Below are 13,134 nucleotides of genomic sequence, written 5' to 3'. Positions count from 1 at the left end.
TTACCAATATGCTGAGGACTCTTTACCGTGCTTGAAGAACTGTTGCTCGACAATCTAGAAATTTTGATGCCGTCATTCTGAACCTTATGACATTTCTACACCCATTCTGTACTGAAAAACTACCCCAATCAAAAAATGTGTTGCACTCTGCATCCTCCAGACATGTGCCTATCCCTGATCCCACGTGCGAAGCTACTTAGTTTCAGTTTAAACCAACCTCACCCTGGATGACCATATTGCCTACGTGACTAAACCTACATTCTGCCAACTCTACCAGTTCAAGAAAGTGTCATGTGTGGCATGGATTTCATGATAATGCATACATGCAAGGCAGGCTGGACTATATGTAACAGGAAGGGCACTAACATTTAAGAATGTCAGGTTTGCCAGTACTTGTTAAAAACTTACATTTTTGCCCACCTGCAGACTCACTAGTTTCAATATTTATTTTATTTGCAGAGTTTTGTATAGCGCTGGCTAGACCCGAAGGTATCAGAGCGCTTTACATGAGGATCAGCTAGTTACATGATACAAAAAGTTACATCCGTTGCAGGAATCCAGTATAGTCATAGGAGAAAACCATGAGATAACACAGTAAAATAGGTTACTAGCGCGTAGAATAGCCAAGACACGCTTCTTATAGGGAATGGAAGGTAGGGAGAAAGGAAAACATTGGAGGTGAAAGTAGATAGAGACAAGCAGACTGACAGGGGGAAAGTATTTAAGGGGGAACAAAGCAGACCAGGAGTTAAGGTGAAAGGTAAGCAAAACCGTGAAGAAACCATGAAAAACAATATCCGATGTCCGGCTGGGTTGGTGACGGCCAAGGGGGTGAACCAGAGCCAGACTCCTATAGCTGCATGGGACAGCTCCACCGGTCAAGAGTACTCGGGCTCCACGGTAAGTACAAACAGTTAATTGGTTTAACAGGTAGGTGGTAGTCACAGGATAATAGATGGGGGAGGTGGAGGGGGGAAGGAAGCATGACTGGGAGAAAGAGGAAGAACTATGTCCAATGTCCGGCTGGGTAGGTGAAGGCTGAGGATTTGTACATCTGCTTTTGCTTCACCCCTGCAAATGTTTCCCCTTATGCTGAACTTTACCTTCAGTTCCTCCCAAATAGATCCAGTCATTAGTGTATTTTGATCAATACCATGAGTGGCACATCTCATCTGCTGGAGTAGGTGGTAGAGTGAGGATTCTCTTTGGTTTATAGAGGTCAAGCAGGGTCTCTTCAAAAGCAGCATAGTGTTGTCAAATATAATGTATGATATGCAAAAAAAAAGAAATCCCTAATTCCATGAAGGTTTTTCATCCTTGGGAGGCCTGAGGAATCTAGAAATAGTCTCCAAATTGTGCTGGTGATACAGGCTTCAGCAGACCAAGAAAGGCCACACAGGCAACCCCTGTTCCTCCATTTCTGTGTTAATTCAGCATGGCAGCAAAAAGAATCCTCTATTCAGATACTGTCTCCATTGCCACAACAGGCCAGCAGCAGTGGGAATTTCCTCCATGGTACCAGCTCTTTCACTAGGTACAAGGTTAACTTCACTTTCCTTGCTTTCAAACCTTCGAAGTACTAACATTTTGAAGACCCCTATGTATAAAGCTCCAGCAGCTCGAGTATCCTCTGTAGGCCCCAACTATACAGGGGACGCATACTTACATCTCTGGCTGAGAGGAAGGATAGTCCGTTGCTACTCCTCTGATATGCCAGGTACCAAAAAGACCAGAAAGGAAGCCATGGTGAACCTTTGCAAGGAGACATCCACTCAAAGGCTCTGCTCCAAAGATATTCATTTTGTGTTAATTTTCTTGTTAGTTTTCTTGTTAGTTTAAATTGTATCCAATTTTATGCATTTATACTAGACTTGATCCAACTTAAACACATGGTTGGACTGTAATTACTTTTTAAATGTTTCTTACCTCAAGTTATAATGATAAACCATGTGTTAATTGATGTTAAGATGGTACCTAATGAGGAAAAATCCATGGTGGTAAGTGTTTCTATATTCATATGGAAATCACTGTGGACATGTACCACAAGAAAGAGAAATCTCCAAACGAATGTATTCCAACTATTCTTTTTATTTCATATATAATTAATTAGCAAGAAAACACTTAAGAAAAAAACATGTGCAAATCACACTTTATCGGTAAATGTTTAAGCAAGAATTTTATTATTTTCTGCGGGTGGTAAGGTCACATGTAAATCGATTTTTTAGATGACGATCGAGAATAGTCAATTTATAGGAAAGTTCTAAAGAACGCTAAGATTTTCTACTTAGTTCTTGATACGGAAACAACTTTAAGCAGAATAAACAGTTACAATTTCAAAAACAGAAAGCCTCTCTTCACCTCGCACCTGAGTCATCAATGCCACTAAAAATATTCAAAACACTTAAGTTATTGCTTTCCGAAGTGCCCACGCCTGCAAGGTACCTTTCAGGTACTGCCCAGGTGCCAGGCGCCATCAGGTTTGAGAGTAAACTGGGTTCTCCAGATCTGGTGTTAATTTTGAGTGAAAAGGGTTCAGGGGTTCGCTGTAATCTGCAAGGAAGCAAAAATGAATAGTTTTGTTTATCATCAACTATAACATATTTTCCAACGCTATTTAACACACCTTTTCAACTGTTAATTAAAATTTATGGCACAGAATTGTAGGTTTGGTTTTTATGAAGTTTGTAAACTAGTTCATGAAACGAGTGTTAATAAATTCAGTTTTTCTCCTCCAGTGGCTCACAAACTACAAAAAGTGGTTCAGGAAGCCTGTGTATTTTCAATCAATAGTGTTTTACCCCAAAGTTTTGCAAATTCTACGTTTTGAGTTTACAAACCTAGTATGTGTTGCAATGGAATTTCTGGGGAATAAATGCATACTTTCACTCGCGCTCTGTGGATGTGTTTTCAATTTCTTATGGACTTAGCTGCCTTGTCCAAATGTTTACGTTGCTTAGTGTGCCAAATGATTGAAAACTCAGTAACGATGGCTTCCTTAGGAAATCACATTACTTTCCCATTCTAATTTGTTTCAGTAGCCAGTCTAGTTTCATTCTAAAATGTAATTCATGATAATCTGACAGATTCACTAAATTAATAGTGTAGATCCCTGGAATACCCGAACTGTTGACTGTCACACGAAATATGGGAGGCCTGGAATCGATACTGTGCGATTAATGTAGACCCTATTGGCTCACTGAATGTGATAAGTATGTGGATACAAAGTTTGAAAGCCTATGCTCTGAGTTGAAGGCTCTTTGTACAGAACTGAACTATCCTGTGTTCACTGTGGATTGTTGCTGGGAGGCATTGTGGATGGCACGGGAGAAGGAGGGACAGGGCAACTTATTTATTTTGGTTGTAATGATGTTGTACATTTAAAACCAATAAAAATGTGTTCTAAAAAACCCTGAGCTGTTTAGCTCCAAACTGCAGTATAAATGTAGTCCTATCCAAGCTCTTTATTCATGTCAGGTTGGATGTAAACCTTTTCCACCAGTTTATGACTGTGCAAACTCACAGTAATGTTTGGTCTTGGCAAAGGGCAAACACTTATAGATTTAAAAAAAAAAAAATGGGGCTTCCATGTAGATAATAAAGTGTGCCGCCTTGACTAATCAGCACCAAATAATTCAGGTCATACCAAAGGAAGACTAGTGGACATCTTCCCAATTTCATACAGCTTCAAACTACAAAAATGTATTGTCAACTAAAATATTGCTATCCCTAAATGCGAAGGGTCACTAACCACAACACACACTAGCATTATATTCTATAATAATGTAGAATATGTAAAGCATTTTTTTCTTCATCAATGGTCTGGTATAATCTTCAGAAAGTGAATGATGTTGGACCATAAGGATAGGGTTTACAATAAAGAAAATAATAGTGTGTTGTAAACATACCACAGACTTTATCGCTAAGCATAACGTCTAGCAGTGCTTTGAAAAGCACCAAGCACACATACAACTGAAGGTGCTCTAGCATAGTGCAGCAGAGGAACACATGAAATGCACCAAGCAAGTTGCTGTTTGGTCTGAGGACAGTGGCTTGTAGATGCTTGCTATAAACAAGCTAAACCTGATCAGGTGGAAAGAAGCACGATCGATTGGAGGTACACTCCTGTAATGTGCATGAGAGCTGCAATAGAAATCTACAAGTTAGAAAAAAACTGGAAGTTCATAATTAAGTGATTGTCTACCCTGATGAATACTTGAGCTATCTTTCACCCAATTAGTCCAACTGACCGCCAACGCCCTATTTTGTATCAATAATGCCCTCTTTATAATCCAGAGTATTCCTGGTCTAGATGGCTAGCCCAGAATCATATTTTCTGTATCCTGTACATTTTTCAACATGCTACACGTGCGAGTAATATGTGAAAGGGGTCTTAAGCGGTATCTGTTAATTATAATTTTATAATGTCTAGCACAGTCAGTAAATCTGTATGTCATCATAGCAGTATGCTATTTGTTATTAGGCAACTATAACCCTGTATACCCACATTTGTTAGTTATTCCTTGACAAGGTCCTGCTTGTGGTTATTGTTCTTATTTTGTTAAATTTAAGCGGAATCTCATTGCATCTTGGCACTGAACATGTTGCAGACTATTTTTAGTATGTTGCGCAGTATGTGCATTTCGAACTGTCTTTGCTCCAACACATAAAATACCATTTCTCTTATGTTCAATGTTGTGTTATTTGGTGCCATTGCCATGGTTGACTAGCTTGGAAGCAATTGTATGCAATATTTAGCATACTTGTATTAACGGCCAGTTGGGCTACCATCCTGTAATTTATACCAATCAATTTTAGCGGGTGTTGAAAAATGTCATTTTGTTTTACTTTTGTCTGTGGAATAAAGCAGAGGCAACTATTTAACAACAACACTGGTTTCCCAATATTTTCCCATTCATGTTTACAGGTCTTTCCCAAATTTCAGCATCAATGCAGTTATGTTATACATTTCTAGTATGCAAGGAAGAGAAGTGACTTGAACAATTACGTATGCGCACTGAATATTTCCATAACGCTAGTCTTAACCCACTGAGATTTTTACTTTTATTGCATTTCTAGAATTTTTAAGCTGTGGGTTTATATATATTTGGGGTATGTAATGGTGTTCTTCACATTCCCTCAACTGAATTGTTTTTCTGTCATTAAAATTGTCAATAAGTATGGTTGTGTTGCTTCATGTTCGAGAGCCTTCCAAAAACTCCATAAAATTATATTTTCCAGTCTTTGTGCGTTCATAAATGCGCATTTGCATTAGTCATGCTTGATAGTCCCTGTAAATTGGTAAACACAACAGTATTGAAATACACATTAAATAAAATAGGGGAGTGGAGCCCATCCACATCTTAGTAAGGTCAGATGTAAAAATACTAGGTGGATGAGCTCTGGGCTGTCGCCTCAGCAGCTTCCATACACTGTTGTGTGAAGAAAAACTAATGATCTAGTTTCTGCTCTTTAGCAATTTGTTTTCAACAATTAGGCATCAATTAGCGACTTTGAGCTTCATTCCAAGTTATAGAAAACCTCGGGGTATATACTCCAGCCATTACAAATCATTACTCCATGGTGAGGTATTTACCAGGTGCACTAAAGGCCTCCATTACTGGGTTCTGCCCTGGAAATGTAGCATAACATCAACATTTGTGACACCCGCCCCCTCCCCCCAAATATATTTCACCTGGATTTTCCTGTGAAATGTCAGGAGAAAATAGTGGATGTGATAATTTATGCACAACTCCCAATCCTGATCTCTGCACAAACCCGTTTGGCATAGATCATAATTTAGCCGCTAGCTTGTCATGAAGCCCTAGGACTTATTCAGTGACATCTAGAGTACATAACAGGCAACTCCTTTCTTTGTCCTGGATTATTCCACTCTGTTGCAGCCCTTTTGGTATCCAATGGCTTAGTTCCAGAGAAATAAATAAATGATATATTTCCATTCATCGCACCTCTGTAATGACATCCAAATCCCTTCAAACCATGCAAGATGTGCGTTTCAAACGAAATATGTGCAGATTACTCACACCAATAATTTGATGTATTGTATGCATCAAAATCACATCCCTCAAGATTCTGTTCTTTTTCAATCTTTCTCTTCAAAGACAGAAGAGAAGACAGGAGTTGCTTCTGATGGAAGGAAGCCAACTGAAACCTCACCCACAGCTGCAGATGAAAAGGGTATGAAAAGAAAACCTCCCATTTCGATGCTTTTGTTTGAGATACCCTACCACACTGCCACATTACAAGTGTTTAAGGAGTCCTATACTTACAATTCCTGTGTGTGGGCATACGGCCAGAATCAGATATTCAGCCCCCTGGTATTCCTGCAACCAACTTGCCCACATGTAATGACAGCTTTCATGTTGAATAAGAGGAAAATGTGCCTACTTCTCTGGAAAGTCTTCTTTCTGCCAGATCAAGGAATATCTTTGCTGCCAACAAGCTCATCCTCGTTGACATCTTCCATGGCAACAAGGTGGCCCACCAAAGACTTTCTACTTGTTAATGATAACCTTACTGCTGTTACCTGCACTCCGGTTAGAGCAGCAATTACATGCCAACCATCAGTGCCACTGCAGAAGTATGACCTGAACCTCTGAGACAGCAGATTGAATAAGAAACTGATGATAGCACAAAAATGAAGGCAGATCTTCAGTAACAATGACCCTGCTGTGCACGAGCAGAATACTTTGAAATTTGTGATAAAGCCTCCCCTAAGGCTGCAGCAGTGGAATGATGCTTGATCGCATTAAAACTGTTCACTCCCTCAAAGAGTGAGCAAATTGAATCTACTTGATAAAGGCAATAGTTTGGCAGCAGACTGCCAACCACGAAAGAGGGAGGAGCAGGCGCTCCTAAAGGTTTATGTCACTAATGCAAGATTAAGGAGGAGCAAATGTACTTTCATAGTGAGCTGTTGATTATTTCCATACTTGTTGGATCTGTCATGGTGATGTATCAAGCACTCTATTAAGGTATGTACTGCTGCCATATCACATAAAAAAAAGTTTCCACTCTACTATTTTTCTAACCAAAGATGCCTACATTGTAAGTATGTAAACACTTGCTTTATTTTGAATAAGCACAGTAATTGGATAGTCAATCATCAATTGTGCCACTTGCAAGATCTGGCGTTGGAGAATAAAGTCACTGCACTGTTGAATATGCACCTACAAACATTGTGAGTGCTGATCTTTGAGGAACCCAACAATAACATTACATGTGATTTAAAAAAGTATGCAATTACTATGCTGACGTTTCCTGCCAATGATTAGGGCTACTACTTCATGGGAACGCCACTTGATTCTGACAAAGCCTATGACGTATCAGTTTGAACCAATACATTTAGGCAGAAATTCAATCTGTTCGGAGGAAATGTATCAAGCTGTAATTGCACAAACGTCCATCATTATTGGAACAATCCAGCAAAGGTCAAGGAATCCCCAAGTAAGTAGGAGGGTAGTTTGCAGCCTACATTAGGCTCCCTCACTCCAAAGCTAGTTTTGTGAGTCGCTGCACTTTCCATCTGAGATATGGTAGTCTGGGGAGCCCTCTCTGCTTGAGTAGTTCTGATGGATATCTATAAAGTAGTGATATGCTTCAGGCTGTACTTGAGAACCAGTGCGGGTCAGCATTCTGTTCTCAGTTTTTGGTGGCACTTCTTACAAGTCCCCATTCAAGCACCTTAATCTATAAAAGGTGGATGCTGGAGAACAAAACACAATTTAACTGTACCTGCAGATATTATTTTCAGTTTTGCTACGGTTTATAGATGACCCGCTCTTCTCCCATTGTGAGTCTAGATCACATTCCTGAAAAAAACTTGCTAAGGAAGCTCTCAAGGTATGCACACCTTTAGGGAGAGTTCACTTTAACGCTCAGCATTTTACTTGGGAATCCCAGCCAGCAGATGGAGAATAATGCAAATGTGAATATATGAAAGAAATGAACTCTGGAGAACTATAGCTGGAGGTAAGTAAAATGCTTATTGAAAAAAATGTGAAGGTGGAAGAATGGATGGTGCAATTTCCGAACTCCATGTGTCTGCACTGGTCTTTTACTCTGGAAGCAAGTAGAATCATTGCTTTTGTCCACAAAAGCGTGATACCATTTTGAATTATGTGCTGTTAATGACAGTTAATAGCGATTTATGCCGAGCAAAAAGATGCCTCATTTGAATTTCGGCATTTTAGTTTTCATAAGGGAATATTTTTTCCATTTAATATGGATTATTGTTGTAATGTGTCTATTACTTTGAAAATAATCTGATCATAAAATGTGTAACCTAATCAAAGCATGGTTGATTCTTGGAGAAAGAATCCATTCAATACCCTTGACCCCCACCATGCTATATGCCAAGGCGACCATTTCATAAATTCTTGACATTTTTCTTGAGTATTACTAGCGCATTAGCTACCTAGTATCCAGTATTTCTAGGTTGAATGGCTGAATATGTACATGTGCCACTATCATTTTAACCCCAGGATATCTAGCGGAGGTTTGTAGTGTATTTTCAATTTGTTTTTGATGAGTGTACTTCCTGAATCTGAAGTATGTAATGTGTGACATATAATTCTGTAATATGTTACGTGTATTTGTGTAATCCCGCTTGATGTGCTCGATCTTGTAAATACGTTTTCTCAGATCCAGTGTAGAATATACCGCTTTGTTACTTCCCAGCTATGTTCACGCTATTAAAATACATACATATACTGTGAATAATACACTTGAGGCAGAAGCTTCTGGATCTAGTAGGAGATTATCTATATGCTGTTAATTTCCTTTTTTTTAGCAGAAGACACTGGTCCATCCAATCAGATATATATATGTTCGCGGCATGTGAGCTGTAGATCACATGCTTTGCATACTCCTGCCATTTAGTTTTGGGTCCGGATGTTTGCAAGTTGTTTTCTTCGAAGAAGTCTTACCAGTCACGAGGTAAGGTGACTCCTCCTTTCTGTGATATTGCGCATGATTATCAACTCCATTGTTAGATTGTTTTTTTCTCGCCATTGGGCCCGGATGTGTATTGCTGCGCTCCGGTTCGAAACTGTTCCTCAGGTTCCCCTTGGTGCGCAATTCACTTACCCTTGACGGTATTGTTATTGGATCGCGTTTCCAATTCTCCGCGTATCTTATTGGTTTCAGAAAAATCTCTCGATTGTAAACTTCGTGGAAGGCCGTCTGGCCTAGCCACGTGAGGCCATCTTGCAGGCAATGGAGCGGACTCCATTTAAATTCTGTCCCGGGTGCCAACTCGCACAAAGTGTTCAACTTGTGCCTCTCCCTGGAACACAACGAACAAAACTGCGATGCGTGCAAATCGTTCCGATCCAAGAAGAAGCTCTCTGACTCAACATCACGAAATGCAATACCAACACAGCGGCTCCATTCCGGATCTCTTCGGAGAAGATTCCGAACAAGACGACTACGCGCAAGGAGCAGAGTAAGAAGAGGAGCTAATTTCCTGTCAGAAGTAGACTCCGACATGGACGAAGAGATTCTGCAGGGTCAGTGTACCGTGAGTACCGATCCTCCCCTGTCCCAAACTCCACCTCTGCCCAAGAAAAAGGCCCCGGTCCCTCCTCTGCCTTCGGGCCAAGGTCAGCACCGAGAACACGTTTCCAATGCCCACCTTCGGGCCCGGCACCAAAACAAATATTAAATCCTTCCGGCTCAGGATCGAGTTGACGACATTCGGGCATCAAACCGAAACAATTGGTATCGAAACCGAAACACGTTTCGGAGTCAACTCCTTCGGTACTGAAACCATCTTCAGATCTGAATACTTTGGCGCTGAAAACCTAGACTCAAAAAATATAGGCACCGAAAGATAAAACGGCTCCTACTCCCTCAAAGGAACCTTGTTTCGACGTCCAACCCAGACCCGAAACAAAAGGAACTGGTCATCGATCCCAAAACTGCACATATTCAAGTAAAATTGCCATTAAAACGCAAACCAGAAACGGAGGACACATACCACATTCCTCTTAGGAGAAAACATGTTGGTACTAACCCCTCTCTGCCACCTCAAACACTTCCTTCCCCACCTAGCCCAAATTTGTTGATAACACCCACAAATTCATCACAAACACCTGACAACCAGGATGATGGGGACAGTGTAGACGAAAGTCCTGATTCATGGAACTATTAGAACACAGATCCAAACACAGATAATGATCCAAATCCCTCTCCACCTGATAATGTAGGGTACATAGAACTAATAAACAGGGCTGCTGAATATCATGGAGTTCAGTTTCATAAAGAGTCACTTGAGGAGGATTTTCTCTTTGAGACACTAAGCTCTTCCCAAAGATCCACTCACACACTGCCTATGCTTAAGGGTATGCTAAAACATGTGGACGACCTCTTTAAAGATCCGGTTCATGCACAAATTCTTACACCAAGGGTAGATAAAAAGTATAAGTCTGCCCCATCAGATCCAGTTTACATCAAGGTTCAATTACCATTAGATTCCTTAGTGGTTTCTAATGAAACTCACAAACATCGGGGGATGCCCCTCCTCCAGACAAGAAGTCTAAACTAATCGATGCCTCAGGAAAAAGAGTAGCTGCACAGGCAGCCAACCACTGGCTTATTGCCAATACCCAGGCTCTGTTAACTAGATACGACAGAGCGCAGTACGACGAATTGGAATAACTGCGCCAATTTCTACCTGATGAACATAAGTCTACGGCACACGACCTAGTTCAGGAAGGAAAGCTAATTTCAAACACATCTATTAGATGCGCTTTAGATGCAGCTGACACTGCGGCTCGTGCAATTAACACCAGTGTCTTGCTAAGAAGGCACACTTGGCTTAAAATTTCGGGGTTTAAACCCGAAGTGCAGGCTTCTATCTTAAACTTACCTTTTGATACAGAGCATCTCTTTGGTCCTGTTAGACAATTTCTTAGAGAAGATGGACCCAGACGTTGCAAAATCTATGGAAGCCCTACGGTCCCCATCCAACCGGGGTTCTTTTTGTCGCTCAAATCTACAGGGGGCGGGGGGGGGGCTAAAAGCATCTACAGACAACACCTCTACATCGTATAAAGGTAACAGTCACTCATCCTCTTCAAGAGGTTACTTTAGAGGCCATAATGGCAAGGGAAGAGGTAATGGTTCTACACCCCGCACCTCCCCCTCAACAACCAAACAGTGACTTGCCCCCCCCCCCCCCCCCCAATCATTCCATACCTGTCGGGGGACGTCTCTCTCAATTCCTCCCCGTCTTGCATACAATAACGTCAGACAGATGGGTCCTAGGAATTATCCAATCTGGTTATTGCCTGGAGCTCACCAAAAATCCCCAAACATTCCTCCACGTTCACACAAAATGTCACCAGAGCATCTACACCTGCTCAAACAGGAGGTTCACTCGCTTCTGCAAAAGGGAGCTATAGAGCCCCTACCATTACTAAATCAAGGATCTGGCGTCTACTCCCTATACTTTCTCCTACCCAAAAAGGACTGCTCCCTCAGGCCTATACTAGACCTCAGAGAGCTAAATCAATATTTTCACTCAGATCACTTTCATATTGTCACTCTTCAAAAAGTGCTTCCACTCCTATAGCAAGGCAACTTTAAGTCTACTCTAGACTTAAAGGATGCATACTTCCATATTCCAGAACATCCCGCTCATCGCAAATACCTCAGGTTTGTGGTAGCGGGACAACACTACCAGTTCAAAGTACTTCCATTTGGAGTCACCACTGCTCCCAGAGTATTCACCAAATGCCTGGCAGTAGTTGCTGCTCACCTGTGAAGACAACATATTCATGTCTTTCCATACATGGACGACTGGCTCATCAAAGCCAACTCTTACCCAAAGTGTCTCCAGCACACTCAAATAACACTGCAATTACTGCACGATCTGGGGTTCACAGTGAATGTGTTGAAGTCCCGTCTCCAACCCTCCAACACACAAACATATTTCTCCAACCCTCCAACACACAAACATATTTGAGAGCCACTCAATACTCAAAAAGCTCTAGCCCAGTGCAGCCAGAATATTCAATATTTAGGCTCTAATCTCCCAGTTTTAGCCTGACCAGTCACTTCCAGCTCGAGTATTCATGCCGCTTCTTCCCCATGCAAGACTTCAAATGCGTCCCCTTCAACAATGTTTAGCACGTCAGTGGAATCAGTTGCATGGTCCATTGTCAGATCTAGTGTTGGTAGATGGCCGCACTCATCACTCTCTGCAGTGGTGGAATCCACAAAACGTATCCAGAGGGCGGCCCTTTCTTCAACCCAGTTCCACAGACCGTGCTAACAGCAGACACATCGCTCACTGGTTGGGGAGCTAATCTCCTAGCAGTATTTCTAGCGCTCAAAGTCTTCCAGGCTCCGCTTGGTGGCAAAGCTGTCCTAGTCCACACAGACAACATGACAGCCATGTATTACATACAGAAACAGGGGGGGGGGGGCACACACTCCAGCTGTCATGCCTTGCACTAGCTATTTGGAGGTGGGCCATACATCACAATATTTTTCTCCTAGCAGAACACCTCTTCGGAGTAAACAATCAAATCACAGACCTTCTCAGCAGGCTGAGACAACAGATTCATGAGTGGGAACTTCACCCTCAAGTTTCAAATGTGGGTCTTTTCACAGATAGATCTGTTTGCCACACATGAAGACGCAAAATTCCCAAACTTTGCCTCCAGGTATCCACACCCATTGTCCAAAGGCAATGCACTATGGATGAACTGGTCAGTGATCTTTGCCTACGCTTTTCCGCATCTCCCACTCATTCCACTAGTGGTTCAGAAGCACACACAAACATCCCTCATGCTGATCCATGGGCCTGTCAACTTTGGTTCACTACCCAGTTGGAGCTCTTAGTGGTTACTCATCAAAACCTACATCTCACACCCAGTCTCCTCACACAGAGCCATGAAGACATAAGAGAAACCAGATCCCAAAGAACTCAACCTAGCGATCTGGCACCTGAAATCATAGAGTTGGGTTACCTGAACCTTCCACCAGACTGTATCAACATCATTAAAGAGGCCAGTAGGCCTACTACAAGGGCTTGCTACGCAGCAAAATGGAAGCAATTTGTTATATATTGTCATAACAACCATATCAACCCGTTAGATGCTTCCATTC

General features: G+C 41.6%; 1 protein-coding gene and 1 long non-coding RNA gene across 7 annotated transcripts in view; one reads left to right on the top strand and one right to left on the bottom strand.

The window, feature by feature from the left end:
* The window catches only part of LOC146772504 (uncharacterized), a 59,466-nt gene extending 52,849 nt beyond the window's left edge, over positions 1-6,617 (top strand). Inside the window, exon 4 of the long non-coding RNA XR_014972345.1 lies at positions 6,120-6,617. This is a non-coding gene — a long non-coding RNA (uncharacterized LOC146772504). The remainder of the gene's footprint in view (positions 1-6,119) is intronic.
* The window catches only part of LOC146772503 (zinc finger protein 414-like), a 196,988-nt gene continuing 185,922 nt past the window's right edge, over positions 2,069-13,134 (bottom strand). For all 6 annotated transcript variants that reach the window (XR_014972344.1, XM_085639453.1, XM_085639454.1 and 3 more), the window contains one exon: positions 2,069-2,550. Coding sequence is in view for 5 of the 6 variants with exons in the window: in XM_085639453.1 (XP_085495579.1) it covers positions 2,474-2,550 (77 nt within the window). In the remaining variant the exon portion in view is untranslated. The remainder of the gene's footprint in view (positions 2,551-13,134) is intronic.

This window comes from Triturus cristatus, chromosome 12, assembly GCF_964204655.1.
Source record: "Triturus cristatus chromosome 12, aTriCri1.1, whole genome shotgun sequence".
Classification (NCBI taxonomy): Eukaryota; Metazoa; Chordata; class Amphibia; order Caudata; family Salamandridae; genus Triturus; species Triturus cristatus.
This window is presented reverse-complemented; position numbering and strand designations above follow the sequence as displayed.